This window comes from Macaca fascicularis, chromosome 2 (genome assembly GCF_037993035.2).
Source record: "Macaca fascicularis isolate 582-1 chromosome 2, T2T-MFA8v1.1".
Taxonomy (NCBI): domain Eukaryota; kingdom Metazoa; phylum Chordata; class Mammalia; order Primates; family Cercopithecidae; genus Macaca; species Macaca fascicularis.
The window spans coordinates 46,302,580-46,316,521 of NC_088376.1; the positions used below are offsets into that span (position 1 = coordinate 46,302,580).

Consider the following 13,942-nt stretch of genomic DNA (forward strand, 5'->3'; position numbering starts at 1 on the left):
TATGAAAATAATTCCAATCACAATAGCATCAGAAATAATAAAATACTTAGGAATTAACTTAACCAAGGAGGTGAAAGACTTGTACAGTGAAAACTACAAAACATTACCAAAATAAATTAAAGAAGAAATAAATAAAGGGAAACATCTTATGCTTATGGATTAGGAGACTTAATATTGTTGTTAATACAACCCAAAGTAATTTACAGATTCAATGAAGTCCCTATCAAAATCCCAATGGCATTTTTAAAGAAATAGTAAAACATATCCTCAAATTAATACAGAATTTCAAGAGGCCCCAAATAACCAAAACAATCTTGAAAAAGTACAAAGCAGAAAGACCTGTACTTCCAAATTTCAAAACTTACTATAAAGCTACGGTAATCAAAGCAATGTCATATATAAAAATTAACTCAAATGGATCAAAAACTTAAATGTAAGGCCTAAAACTGTAAAACTCTCAGAAAAAAAATAGGACAAAAATGTCACAACATTGGATTTGGCAATCATTTCTTAGCTAAGACTCTAAAAGCACAGGCAACAAAAGAAAAAATAGACAAATTAAATTTCACAAAAATTTAAAAAATATTGGGCATCGAAATACAATGTAAACAGAGTAAAAAAGGCAGCTCATGGAATGGAAGAAGATATTTGCAAATCATATGTCTGATAAAGGATCAGTATTCAGGAAATAGAAAACTCCTAAAACTCAATGACAAAAGACCCCATTTATAAAATAGCTTAAGACTTGAACAGAAGTTTCTCCAAAGAAAATACACAAATGGACTTCTTTTGGAGGGGCGTGCCCAAGATGGCTGAATAGGAACAGCTCCAGCCTCCAGCTCCTAGCATGAGTGACACAGAAGATGGGTAATTTCTGCATTTTCAACTGAGGCACCAGGTTCATCTCACTGGGGAGTGCCGGACAATCAGTGCTGGTCAGCTGGTGCAGCCCCACCAGCGAGAGCTGAAGCAGGGCGAGGCATCACCTCACCTGGGAAGCACAAGGGGGAAGGGAATTCCTTTTCCTAGCCAAGGGAAACTGAGACACACAACACCTGGAAAATTGGGTAACTCCCACCCTAATACTGCGCTTTACCAAGGGTCTTAGCAAATGGCACACCAGGAGATTATATCCCACACCTGGCCCAGAGGGTCCCATGCCCATGGAGCCTCCCTCATTGCTAGCACAGAGTCTGAGATCTAACTGCAAGGTGGAAGTGAGGCTGGGGGAGGGGCGCCCACCATTGCTGAGGCTTAAGTGGGTAAACAAAGCCATCTGGAAGCTCAAATTGGGTGGAGCCCACCACAGCTCAAGGAGGCCTGCCTGCCTCTGTAGGCTCCTCCTCTGGGGACAGGGTATAGCTAAACAAAAAGCAGCAGAAACCTCGGCAGAGGTAAATACCCCTGTCTGATAGCTTTGAAGAGAGCAGTGGATCTCCCAGCATGGAGGTTGAGATCTGAGAATGGACAGACTGTCTGCTCAAGTGGGTCCCTGACCCCTGAGTAGCCTAACTGGGAGATATCACCCACTAGGTGCAGACCGACACCTCACACCCCACACTGCGGGTTACACCCCTGAGATGAAGCTTCCAGAGCAAGAATCAGACAGCAACACTTGCTATTCAGCAATATTCTATCTTCTGCAGCCTCTGCTGCTGATAGCCAGGAAAACAGGGTCTGGAGTGGACCTCAAGCAAACTCCAATAGATCTACAGCTGAGGGTCCTGAATGTTAGAAGGAAAACTAACAAACAGAAAGGACACCCACAACAAAATCCCACCAGTATGTCACTATCATCAAAGACCAAAGGCAGATAAAACCACAAAGATGGGGAAAAAGCAGAACGGAAAAGCTGGAAATTCAAAAAATCAGAGCGCATCACCCCCTCCAAAGGAACACAGCTCATCGCCAGCAATGGAACAAAGCTAGAAGGAGAATGACTTCAACGAGTTGAGAGAAGAAGTCTTCAGTCGATCAAACTTCTCAGAGCTAAAGGAGGAACTATGTAACCAGCGCAAAGAAACTAAAAACCTTGAAAAAAGACTGGATGAATGGATAACTAGAATAATCAATGCAGAGAAGACCTTAAAAGAACGGATAGAGATGAAAACCATAACACAAGAAATACACGACAAATGCACAAGCTTCAGTAACCAATTCAATCAATGGAAGAAAGAGTATCAGTGATTGAAAATCAAATGAATGAAATGAAGCAAGAAGAGAAGTGTGGAGAAAAAAGAGTGAAAAGAAATGAACAAAGCCTCCAAGAAATATGGGATTATGTGAAAAGACCAAATATACGTCTGATGGGTGTGCCTGAAAGTGACAGGGAAAATGGAACAAAGTTGGAAAACACTCTGCAGGATATCATCCAGGAGAACTTCCCCAACCTAGTAAGGTAGGCCAACATTCAAATTCAGGAAATACAGAGAACGCCACAAAGATACTCCTCGAGAAGAGCAACTCCAAGACACATAATTGTCAGATTCACCAAAGTTGAAATGAAGGAAAAAATGTTAAGGACAGCTAGAGAAAAAGGTTGGGTTACACACAAAGGGAAGCCCATCAGAGTAACAGCAGATCTCTCAGCAGAAACTCTACAAGCCAGAAGAGAGTGGGGGCCAATATTCAACATTCTTAAAGAAAAGAATTTTCAACCCAGATTTTCATATCCAGCCAAACTAAGTTTCATAAGTGAAGGAGAAATAAAATCCTTTACAGACAAGCAAATGCTTAGAGATTTTGTCACCACCAGGCCTGCCCTACAAAAGATCTTGAAGGAAGCACTAAATATGGAAAGGAACAACAGGTACCAGCCATTGCAAAAACATGTTAAAATGTAAAGTCCCTCGATGCTAGGAAGAAACTGCATCAACTAGCAAGCAAAATAACCAGCTAATATCAGAATGACAGGATCAAGTTCACACATAACAATATTAACCTTAAATGTAAATGGACTAAATGGTCCAATTAAAAGACACAGACAGGCAAATTGGGTAAAGAGTCAAGATCCATCAGTTTGCTGTATTCAGAAGACCCATCTCACATGCAGAGACACACATAGGCTCAAAATAAAGGGATGGAGGAAGATCTACCAAGCAAATGGAAAACAAAAAAAAGCAGGGGTTGCAATCCTAGTCTCTGATAAAACAGACTTAAACCATCAAAAATCAGAAGAGACAAAAAAGGCCATTACATAATGGTAAAGGGATCAATTCATCAGTAAGAGCTAACTATCCTAAATATGTATGCACCCAATACAGGAGCACCCAGATTCATAAAGCAAGTCCTTAGAGACTTACAAAGAGACTTAGACTCCCATACAATAATAATGGGAGACTTTAACACCCCACTGTCAACATTAGACAGATCAACGAGACAGAAAGTTAACAAGGATATCCAGGAATTGAACTCAACTCTGCACCAAGAGGACCTAATAGACATCTACAGAACTCTCCACCCTAAATCAACAGAATATACATTCTTCTCAGCACCACATGGCACTTATTCCAAAATTGACCACATAGTTGGAAGTAAAGCACCCCTCAGCAAATGTAAAAGAACAGAAATTATAACAAACTGTCTTTCAGATCACAGTGCAATTAAACTAGAACTCAGGACTAAAAAACTCAATAAAAACTGTTCAACTACATGGAAACTGAACAACCTGCTCCTGAATGACTACTGGGTACATAATGAAATGAAGGCAGAAATAAAGATGTTCTTTGAAACCAATGAGAACAAAGATACAACATACCAGAATCTCTGGGACACATTTAAAGCAGTGTGTAGAGGGAAATTTATAGCACTAAACGCCCAGAAGAGAAAGCAGGAAAGATCTAAAATTGACACCCTAACATCACAATTAAAAGAACTAGAGAAGCAATAGCAAACACATTCAAAAGCTAGCAGAAGGCAAGAAATAACTAAGATCAGAGTAGAACTGAAGGAGATAGAGACACAAAAAACCATCCAAAAAATCAATGAATCCAGGAGCTGGTTTTCTGAAAAGATCAACAAAATTGATAGACCGCTAGCAAGACTAATAAAGAAGAAAAGAGAGAAGAATCAAATAGATGCAATAAAAAATGATAAAGGGGATATCACCACCGACCCCATAGAAATACAAACTGCCATCAGAGAATACTATAAACGCCTCTATGCAAATAAACTAGGAAACCTAGAAGAAATGGATAATTTCCTGGACACTTACACTCTCCCAAGACTAAACCAGGAAGAAGTTGAATCCCTGAATAGACCAATAGCAGGCTCTGAAATTGAGGCAATAATTAATAGCCTACCAACCAAAAAAAGTCCAAGACCAGACGGATTCACAGCCAAATTCTACCAGAAGTATAAGGAGGAGCTGGTACCATTCCTTCTGAAACTATTCCAATCAATAGAAAAAGAGGGAATCCTCCCTAACTCATTTTATGAGGCCAACATCATCCTGATACCAAAGCCTGACAGAGATACAACAAAAAAAGAGAATTTAGACCAATACCCCTGATGAACATCGATGCAAAAATCCTCAATAAAATACTGGCAAACCGAATCCAGTAGCGCATCAAAAAGCTTATCCAACATGATCAAGTGGGCTTCATCCCTGGGATGCAAGGCTGGTTCAACATACGCAAATCAATAAACGTAATCCAGCATATAAACAGAACCAAAGACAAAACCCACATGATTATCTCAATAGATGCAGAAAAGGCCTTTGACAAAATTCAACAGCCCTTCATGCTAAAAACTCTCAATAAATTCGGTATTGATGGAACGTTTCTCAAAATAATAAGAGCTATTTATGACAAACCCACAGCCATATCATACTGAATGGGCAAAAACTGGAAGCATTCCCTTTGAAAACTGGCACAAGACAGGGATGCCCTCTCTCACCACTCTTATTCAACATAGTGTTGGAAGTTCTGGCTAGGGCAATCAGGCAAGAGAAAGAAATCAAGGGTATTCAGTTAGGAAAAGAAGAAGTCAAATTGTCCCTGTTTGCAGATGACATGATTGTATATTTAGAAAACCCCATTATCTCAGCCCAAAATCTCCTTAAGCTGATAAGCAACTTCAGCAAAGTCTCAGGATACAAAATCAATGTGCAAAAATCGCAAGCATTCTTATACACCAGTAACAGACAAACACAGAGCCAAATCATGAATGAACTCCCATTTACAATAGCTTCAAAGAGAATAAAATACCTAGGAATCCAACTTACAAGGGATGTAAAGGACATCTTCAAGGAGAACTACAAATCACTGCTCGGTGAAATAAAAGAGGACACAAACAAATGGAAGAACATACCATGCTCATGAATAGGAATAATCAATATTGTGAAAATGGCCATACTGCCCAAGGTAATTTATTGATTCAATGCCATCCCCATTAAGCTACCAATGACTTTCTTCACAGAACTGGAAAAAACTGTTTTAAAGTTCATATGGAACCAAAAAAGAGCCCGAAATTGCCAAGACAATCCTAAGCCAAAAGAACAAAGCTGGAGGCATCACGCTACCTGACTTCCAACTATACTACAAGGCTACAGTAACCAAAACAGCATGGTACTGGTACCAAAACAGAGACATAGACCAATGAAACAGAACTGAGCCCTCAGAAATAATACCACACATCTACAACCATCTGATCTTTGACAAACGTGACAAAAACAAGAAATGGGGAATGGATTCCCTATTTAATAAATGGTGCTGGGAAAACTGGCTATCCATAAGTAGAAAGCTGAAATTGAATCCTTTCCTTACTCCTTGTATGAAAATTAATTCAAGATGGATTAGAGACTTAAATGTTAGACCTAAAACCATAAAAACCCTAGAAGAAAACCTAGATAATACCATTCAGGACATAGGCATGGGTAAGGACTTCATGTCTAAAACACCAAAAGCAATGGTAAGAAAAGCCAAAATTGACAAATGGGATCTAATTAAACTAAAGAGCTTCTGCACAGCAAAAGAAACTACCATCAGAGTGAACAGGCAACCTACAGAATGGGAGAACATTTTTGGAATCTACTCATCTGACAAAGGGCTAATATCCAGAACCTATAAAGAAGTCAATCAAATTTACAAGAAAAAAACAAACAACCCCATCAAAAAGTGGGCAAAGGATATGAACAGACACTTCTCAAAAGAAGACATTCATGCAGCAAACAGACACATGAAAAAATGCTCATCATCACTGGCCATCAGAGAAATGCAAATCAAAAGCACAATGAGATACCATCTCACACCAGTTAGAATGGCAATCATTAAAAAATCAGGAAACAACAGGTGCTGGAGAGGATGTGGAGAAATAGGAACACTTTTACACTGTTGGTGGGACTGTAAACTAGTTCAACCATTGTGGAAAACAGTGTGGCGATTCCTCAAGGATCTAGAAATAGAAATACCATTTGACCCAGCCATCCCATTACTGGGGATATATCCAAAGGATTATAAGTCACGCTGCTGTAAAAACACATGCACACGTATGTTTATTGCAGCACTATTCACAATAGCAAAGACTTGGAATCAACCCAAATGTCCATCAGTGACAGACTGGATTAAGAAAATGTGGCACATATACACCATGGAATACTATGCAGCCATAAAAAAGGATGAGTTCGTGTCCTTTGTAGGGACATGGTTGCAGCTGGAAACCATCATTCTCAGCAAACTATTGCAAGAACAGAATACCAAATACCGCATGTTCTCACTCATAGGTGGGAATTGAACAATGAGATCACTTGGACACAGGAAGGGGAGCATCACACACCAGGTCCTATTGTGGGGAGGGAGTAGAGGGGAGGGATAGCATTAGGAGATATACCTAATGTAAATGATGAGTTAATGGGTGCAGCACACCAACATGGCACATGTTGTAACAAACCTGCACGTTGTGTACATGTTCCCTAGAACTTAAAGTATAATAATAATAATAAAAAAGAAAATGCACACATGGCTAGTAAGCTCATGAAAAAAATGCTTAGCATCACTATTAATGAAGGAAATGCAAATCAAAAGAACAATGAGCTATTACATCATACCCATTAGGATGACTACCATAAGCAAAACAAAAAAACAAAAAAACAGAAAATAATTTTTGGCCAGAATGTACAGAAATAAGAACATTTGGGCACTGTTGGTAGAAATATAAAATGGTAAAGTTACGTTAAAACACAGTATGGCAGCTTCTCAAAACATTCAAAATAGAATTACTATATGATCCAGCAATTCTACTTCTGAGTATATATTGAAAAGAATTCACAGCCAGGTTGTGAAGAGATGTCTGTGTACCCATGTTTACAGCAGCATTGTTCAGAATAGCTAACATGTGGAAGGAACCCAAGTGTCCATTGATAGATGAATAGATAAATAAAACATGATATATACATGCAATGAATATTATTCAGCCGTTTTAAAAGGGAGGAAATTTTATAATATGCCATAATATGGATGACCCTTGAGGATGTCATGCTAAGTGAAATAAACCAATCACAAAAAGACAAATACTATATGACTCCACTTATATGAGGATCCTAAAGAAGTCAAAATCATAGAGACAGAAAGAATGGTGGCTGCCAGGAACTGGGAGGAGGGGGAATGAACTGTTTAATGTGTATAGAGTTTCAGTTTTACATCATGAAAAGAATCATGGAGGTAGACAGTGGTGATGGTTGCACATTTTGAATGTATTTAATAACACTGAACTGTATTCTTAAAATGGTTAGGATGGGAAATTTTATGTTATGTGTATTTTACCACAATAAAAAAAATGAAAAAAAAAAGAGAGCATAATGGCTATCCTATCTCACTGTAGCTATGAGTCTCAAAGCAGTGCCAATGAAAGCGTTTAGGAAGGTATAAAGTGACTTTTGAGCATGGCATCAATGATTCCATTACATGTATATATAACATTACTATCTCTTCATTTGAAAGCTAAGAAGACAGCTTTTTAGTGCAAAATCCAATGTTATTTCTACCATGTAAAAGAGTACTATCAATTTTAACTTTTAATAAAACTGACATTAGAAATATAAAGAAGAAACTCAATCTCTTTGATGTTCAGATTCATTTCAATGTGAAAAGTGTACAAAACAAAAATCCAATCAAATACATAAAAGAAGTGTACCTTGGCCCAAGATGATTGTGCCCTTGAGTTCAAGCTGCTAAGTTCTAACTAACAGTGCCGATGCCAGCAGGTGATATGGATGCTCAATATGGAAGACAATGGGTGGCATTCTCTGGACATCAGAGCCATATGTATGTAGCTGTCCTGAAAATTTGGCATGTTGTCTTTTTAAGGATGGGAACTGGCTGATTGGCATTCTCATGAATTAAACTAATAACTACAACCCCATTAATATGATAGGGTTATTTTTTTTTCTCCCAGAGGGTAAGGATACTTCAGAACAGGGCCAGACAGTAATATTTTAGGTTTTATGAACCACATGATTACATATGGTTCACAACTCTGCCACTGTATTGCAAAAACAGCCATAGACAATAAGTAAACAAATGGGTTGGGCTGAGTTCCAACTTAATAATGTTAACCAAATAGCCATGGACCAGATTTGATTCAAGAGCCATAGTTTTCTGACTCCTGGCTTTAGAATACCATAAAGATAAATTCTGGACCTCCTCACATCCCCTGGCTGTATACATCATATAATTGGCCTCTACGAGGTTTTAATGCAGCTACAATCCTATGGTTAAACAAACTTAGAAGGTGCCAAAGCCTGGAGAAACCATCAAGCCAGGTGGCCATTTGGGCAGACAATTCACAACCTAACATGATTATCTAAGGCCTTACATTTTTCTCAAAGCATTGTTTGTCAAATAAAGCAATGTTTAAAATGTAATATTGAAGCTTTGAAAATAAACTGCTGTTCTCCAGAGTAAAGTTACTGATGTTTTGATGGGAAAGAAGGAAAAGTGCTTTCCAATTCCCAGAAATGTTTTGAAAAAATGCAACCCAATGCTTGCTTCCCATTTATGAGTGCTCAAGTTTACCTTTTCCTTTCTCATAATAAAAGTCAACTCATTGCCAAAGTTTATTACTGTTCTAAGTCAAAAATAACCTACCACTCCAACTTCTCACCTTCCTTATGACTCTCTCTCTCTTACCCTAACATGTCTAGAAATGTAAGGAAGTACTGTCAGAGGCCTTCAGTAGGGCAAATTTAATGTTGTATCTCCATTTGTCCCTATTTGAATCGATGACTCACTCTCAGCTTGGCAGCTGCCCCTTTAACCATATGGACCAGTCTACAATGGCACTGAAGGCGAAACAAGCCTTTCATTGCTCTCAGGAATGTGGATTTTGAGACACTTGGTTGGGTTTAGGTGGAATCTCACAGACATCGGTTCAAGAATACTTTTGTTCTTGGCCAAGTTTCATAACCTTTTTGAGATCCTGAACCTCAGTTTCTTCATCTACAAAATGTGTTAATATTTGCTTCATAGGATTAATTAAAAAATAGTGAGTGGCAAATGGCAAATGCTAATAAATGTTCATTTCTCTCACTTTCTCTGTATGCCCCTATGTACCCTAAATTGTATTTGTTCATGCTGACAGCAGGTTTTATTGTAAACTCTCGTGTATCCCCCAATAACTACCTCTGAGCACATTGTAAGTGTACAGCTATATAGGAATCATGTAAGGATCTCTGCAAAAGGTCTTTGAACAGGGAAAGACTGAAGGTAGGAAAATTAATTGACTAAAGATAAACCATAATCCCCAGAGGTTTTCAAGGTCAGAAAATTCATTTGGTTTATTTTCTTATGGAAAGGAGCCTTGAGGTATGGTTTAAGCAATTAGAACACAAATGTCTTGAGAACAGAGACCTTGTCAGTTTCATCAATCGGTGCTCAGAACTCATCTCAGGCACCTGATGAGTGCTCAATTAATATCTGTTTTCTCAACTAACAACTGAGCATTCTTAGGTCTGATTTGCTTTTGTATTAACCATGAGGAGTTTCTGGAGTTTTGCATAAGGAAGGAGCAAGGTTTTTATAGAGAAGGAACATTGAATAAGAGTGGCACCATTTACAAACTATTTACCCTGAGCGTGCACTCAAATTCCCCAGTATGAAAAGTTGATCTGAAATGGGTCAGAGGAAAGTCTAATGTCCACTTTAGGCCAATTTCCGACCAGATATGGTACCTTGAAGCCATACCAACAAGATTCCCTTTAACTTCATTTCCCACGTGGAAAGAGAAATCCTGCTGTTGCTCAGCACTTAGGGAGAATCAGCATAGTGTTAAGTACAGTGGGGTAAAGAGAAGTTGTTTCCCCAAAAGGGTTTAAATTTCCTCATGGTTTTTCATGTTCTGTAAAAGTGTGAGAGAACCAGCAGCAATAACACATAACGTAGTTCACATACCTGAAAACATCATCATGTGCTGAAAGTTCCAGGGGATCTTCTGTTTTCGGCCTAGATTCAGGAGGAAGGAGAGGGGATATATGTTGCAGGCTCTGGCAACAAAAATTGCTAGCTGTAGATAAGCACAGGGAACCATTGAGGAAAATGTTGCTGCAATGATGGTTTGAATCCTTGAGCTTAAATATTATGTCCTTAAGCTTCTCTACATTATGACCCAAAAACCAGAAATAAACATGTCAATTCACATTTGTCCAACTTGCTTTCAAAATTTATATTTCAATGTCGTTATTCCCAGAAATAATAGAGAATTCTGTCTTTCTTTGATACTGGCTTTAAAATTGTTAGCCCAATACCATTTCAATCACTGTAAATTTTCTAATCACATTTATATTGCTGATGACTGACTATCCTCAATTCTGCTGTAAAATGTGAGGCAGAGACCATTCAAATGCTGTAGCATTATCTTCCCAAATGGCACTTTGGAAAGGATAAATGTGCTTCTGTTCATGTTTACCATCTTCCTTCTTATCAGTTTATATTTCCTATATCTAGCAAGCTTTGCATATCTTTTTCTTTTGGTGAATTAATTTTGAGAGGAATTACCTGTCTAATTACATAATACAACTGTTGCTTTATGTGGCAATTTGCTAAAATCAAAGTTTTATAAGTAAAAGTCTTTGAAAATATTGGTGCTCTTCACCTTTCCCTTTTTGTTGTCTTTGACTCCTTCCCCGATGGGCTATTCTAGTTTGTCCTCAATGGGATGGAGTTATTTGGGAAGAGGTAACTTCCGTTTAAAATCCAGGTTTTGGATGAAATTTTAGGGTTTAGCTGAATGCTTAATGAAAAGAGACTAAGAAGCGAATGCAGATGTGTAATTGGAACACAGTTTATAGAGAGGAATTGCCTCTCCTGGCTGTTAGGATTATCTGTGATCCAAGGTGGCCTCGGCCCATCTTCCAAGTGGGAAGAAGGACAACAGTTGCTAACTGTCTTTGGGGACATTCCTAATGGCTCAACATCCTTTTGGATAGATATCCATTCCCACTGGAAATACCTCCTGTCCCAGGCCTAGAGCTAGGAAAAACCCCTGCATTAAAAGTGAGGTCTAGATTTTATCTGTCTTCATAGGAAAGGAAGGGTGCTATCTTATTCAAATGAACCTACATTTGAACAATGCTTATAATGTTGAAAGCACATGCATCATGCTCATTTCATTTGATCATCTGTCCTATTTTTGAAGTCCTCATTGGAAAAGAGATTTCATCATCTTGCAATGAAAACATTTCTAAAGCTGAATAATCCTGAATGCTTCCTGATATACTCTAATGCAGATTAAGTCTGTTTCTCTATAAAGAATACACTGACATAATTTTTATGTAAGTGATTCATAATTATAGTTAAACATATTTTGACTTGAAAAATATCTTTTCCTTTAATTTCCCCCTTTATTTCCATAGTTCTTTCCAAAGTTCTTATCCTGAACCATAATTATTTAATGGAGGTCCAAATTTCTTAGGATGCTTTTCTCCCCTAACTAGAAATCACATATCTGCCTTGTGTCTGAACCTTGCAGAAGAATTTAGGAAACTGCTTTAATAATTTAACAGAATAATCAGTAAAAGTAAGTCATTTGTTATTTTCTCTAATCACCCCATGTTCTGTATTTCAAAGGATACAAAGGCACCAAGTATAAAAAAAGCATTAAAGATATGATTCTGGAACGTGAACAGTGCCAGGCCCATGTAACAGAAGATGACGTTCTCTGCCAAAAAGTTCATAAATTCAAACAACTGAAACAAAACATAAACAGAAAACCATTAATTATAACTCAGGTTTGAGTGCACTTACTTTCTTGTAACTGTATTTGACAACTGGCTGGGTCTCCTTTATCTGGAAGTCCACCCCTTTGGCCTTGTGCTTAGCCTCTGAAGGAGGATGGAGGCCCTGGCTCATGACCCAGCAACAGATGCCATAGCCACATCAGCATCCCATTCTTTCCAACTGTAAGGCTGCCAGAGATACCCCCAGATAATATTAACCAGCGATCCTTCCATGGAACAATTCCTACTAAGATGACAAAATAGTCCTGTTAAAGAAACTGAAGCTAAGTGATTTGCTGAAGGTGTGCTGTAGTAAATGACACAAAGATTGTTTACTCTCTGTGAACATTACCCAGTAGATCCACTTGACTTCCCAGGCACTGGACAACTTTTTTTTTTTGAAGCTTAAACTAAATTACCCTTCTCAGGCAGGCAGGAGGGACAAAGTTGGAAAACTTAGAAACCTGAAATAAGGATGAATGTCAATTATATTTTAACATTAGAGTGATCAGTATATTTCAAACTCTAGACAATAAGACTCATTAAATTGACTGATGTAGGTATATCCATTAAATGTCTACAATTTCTAGCTGCTAAAAAGAAAATGATTAATCCCAGGGATCGGTTTTTGCAGCAAGAACACAATAGATACATCAAATTCAGTCAGAAGAATAGAGTAATAACATGCTATGATGAGGGATGTTCCCAAGAGTTATTCTTAGACCATTAACTAAACAATTTAAGTTGAACATGAAAAACATTCTCCAACTTTCAGATTAAAAGTAAAATGGAAATGTGTCCAGGGGCTACAACAAAGGCTGATTTGGAAAAGACTTTATTTTATGTTCCAGACTTCTCATTTGGAAATTTCTGAGACTTCATTCCTGGACCTACATAAATCACATGTTAGGTAAATATCTCTGGAGGCATTTCTCTTGACTTTTTAAGGACTCATTATTTTTTCATATAATGTATTTACAGCCCCACAAATAATGCCCAATACTGTTCACTGACAGTTGACAGAAAGAAAAGTAGGATCTTGTCAGAAACATTATTTAAAACCAGTAATAGAAAAAAGGATTAAAAAAAAACCAGTCCCTTTGGTACAAGACAGTTTTTTCTGCAGGGGCGGCTATCATCAATTATCCTGAGTGCTTGCTTTACATTCCAGGCTGGCTCACGGAAACAAACACTGTCACCAAAATAACCACAGAAAATTTGAAAACATCAGGAAAAATGTAGGAGATAGGGAATATTTCTCTGCCTCGTTATATCTTTACTTTTTCAAAAAGTGAGATTTGGCTATTGTCTTAATCTCCTCAGGCTGGTGAAATGAAATACCGTAAATTGAATGGCTTAAACAACAGAAATTTATTTCTCACAATTCTGGAGGCTGGGAAATCCAAAATCAAGGTGCCAGCTGATTTGGTGCTCATGAGAGTCCTCTTCCTGGTTTGTAAAAGGCCATCTACTTGCTATGTCCTCACACCAAGGAGAGAAAGATCATCACTTTTGTGTTTCTTCTTATAAGGGCACTAATCCAATTTCTAAGGGTTCTATTATCACCATCTAACTCCCTCACAAGGGCCTCACCTCCAAATATCATCACAATGGGGATTAGAGCTTCAACATATGAATTTTTAGAGAACAAAAACATTCTGTTCTTAGTAGTTATTTAGTTTTTAATATCAATAAACAAATATCAAGGTTAAATTTGTCGCGCCTCTCTTTCTT

At 37.9% G+C, this 13,942-nt stretch overlaps 1 protein-coding gene across 1 annotated transcript in view; it reads right to left on the reverse strand.

Annotated features, from left to right (window-relative positions):
• Window positions 1–13,942, reverse strand: part of SLC9A9 (solute carrier family 9 member A9) — a 586,998-nt gene that overhangs the window by 218,135 nt on the left and 354,921 nt on the right. The window contains exons 10-11 of the mRNA XM_005546010.4: window positions 12,065–12,178; window positions 10,386–10,497 (exon numbers count right to left, since the gene is read on the reverse strand). Coding sequence (XP_005546067.2) covers window positions 10,386–10,497; window positions 12,065–12,178 — 226 coding nt within the window. The remainder of the gene's footprint in view (window positions 1–10,385; window positions 10,498–12,064; window positions 12,179–13,942) is intronic.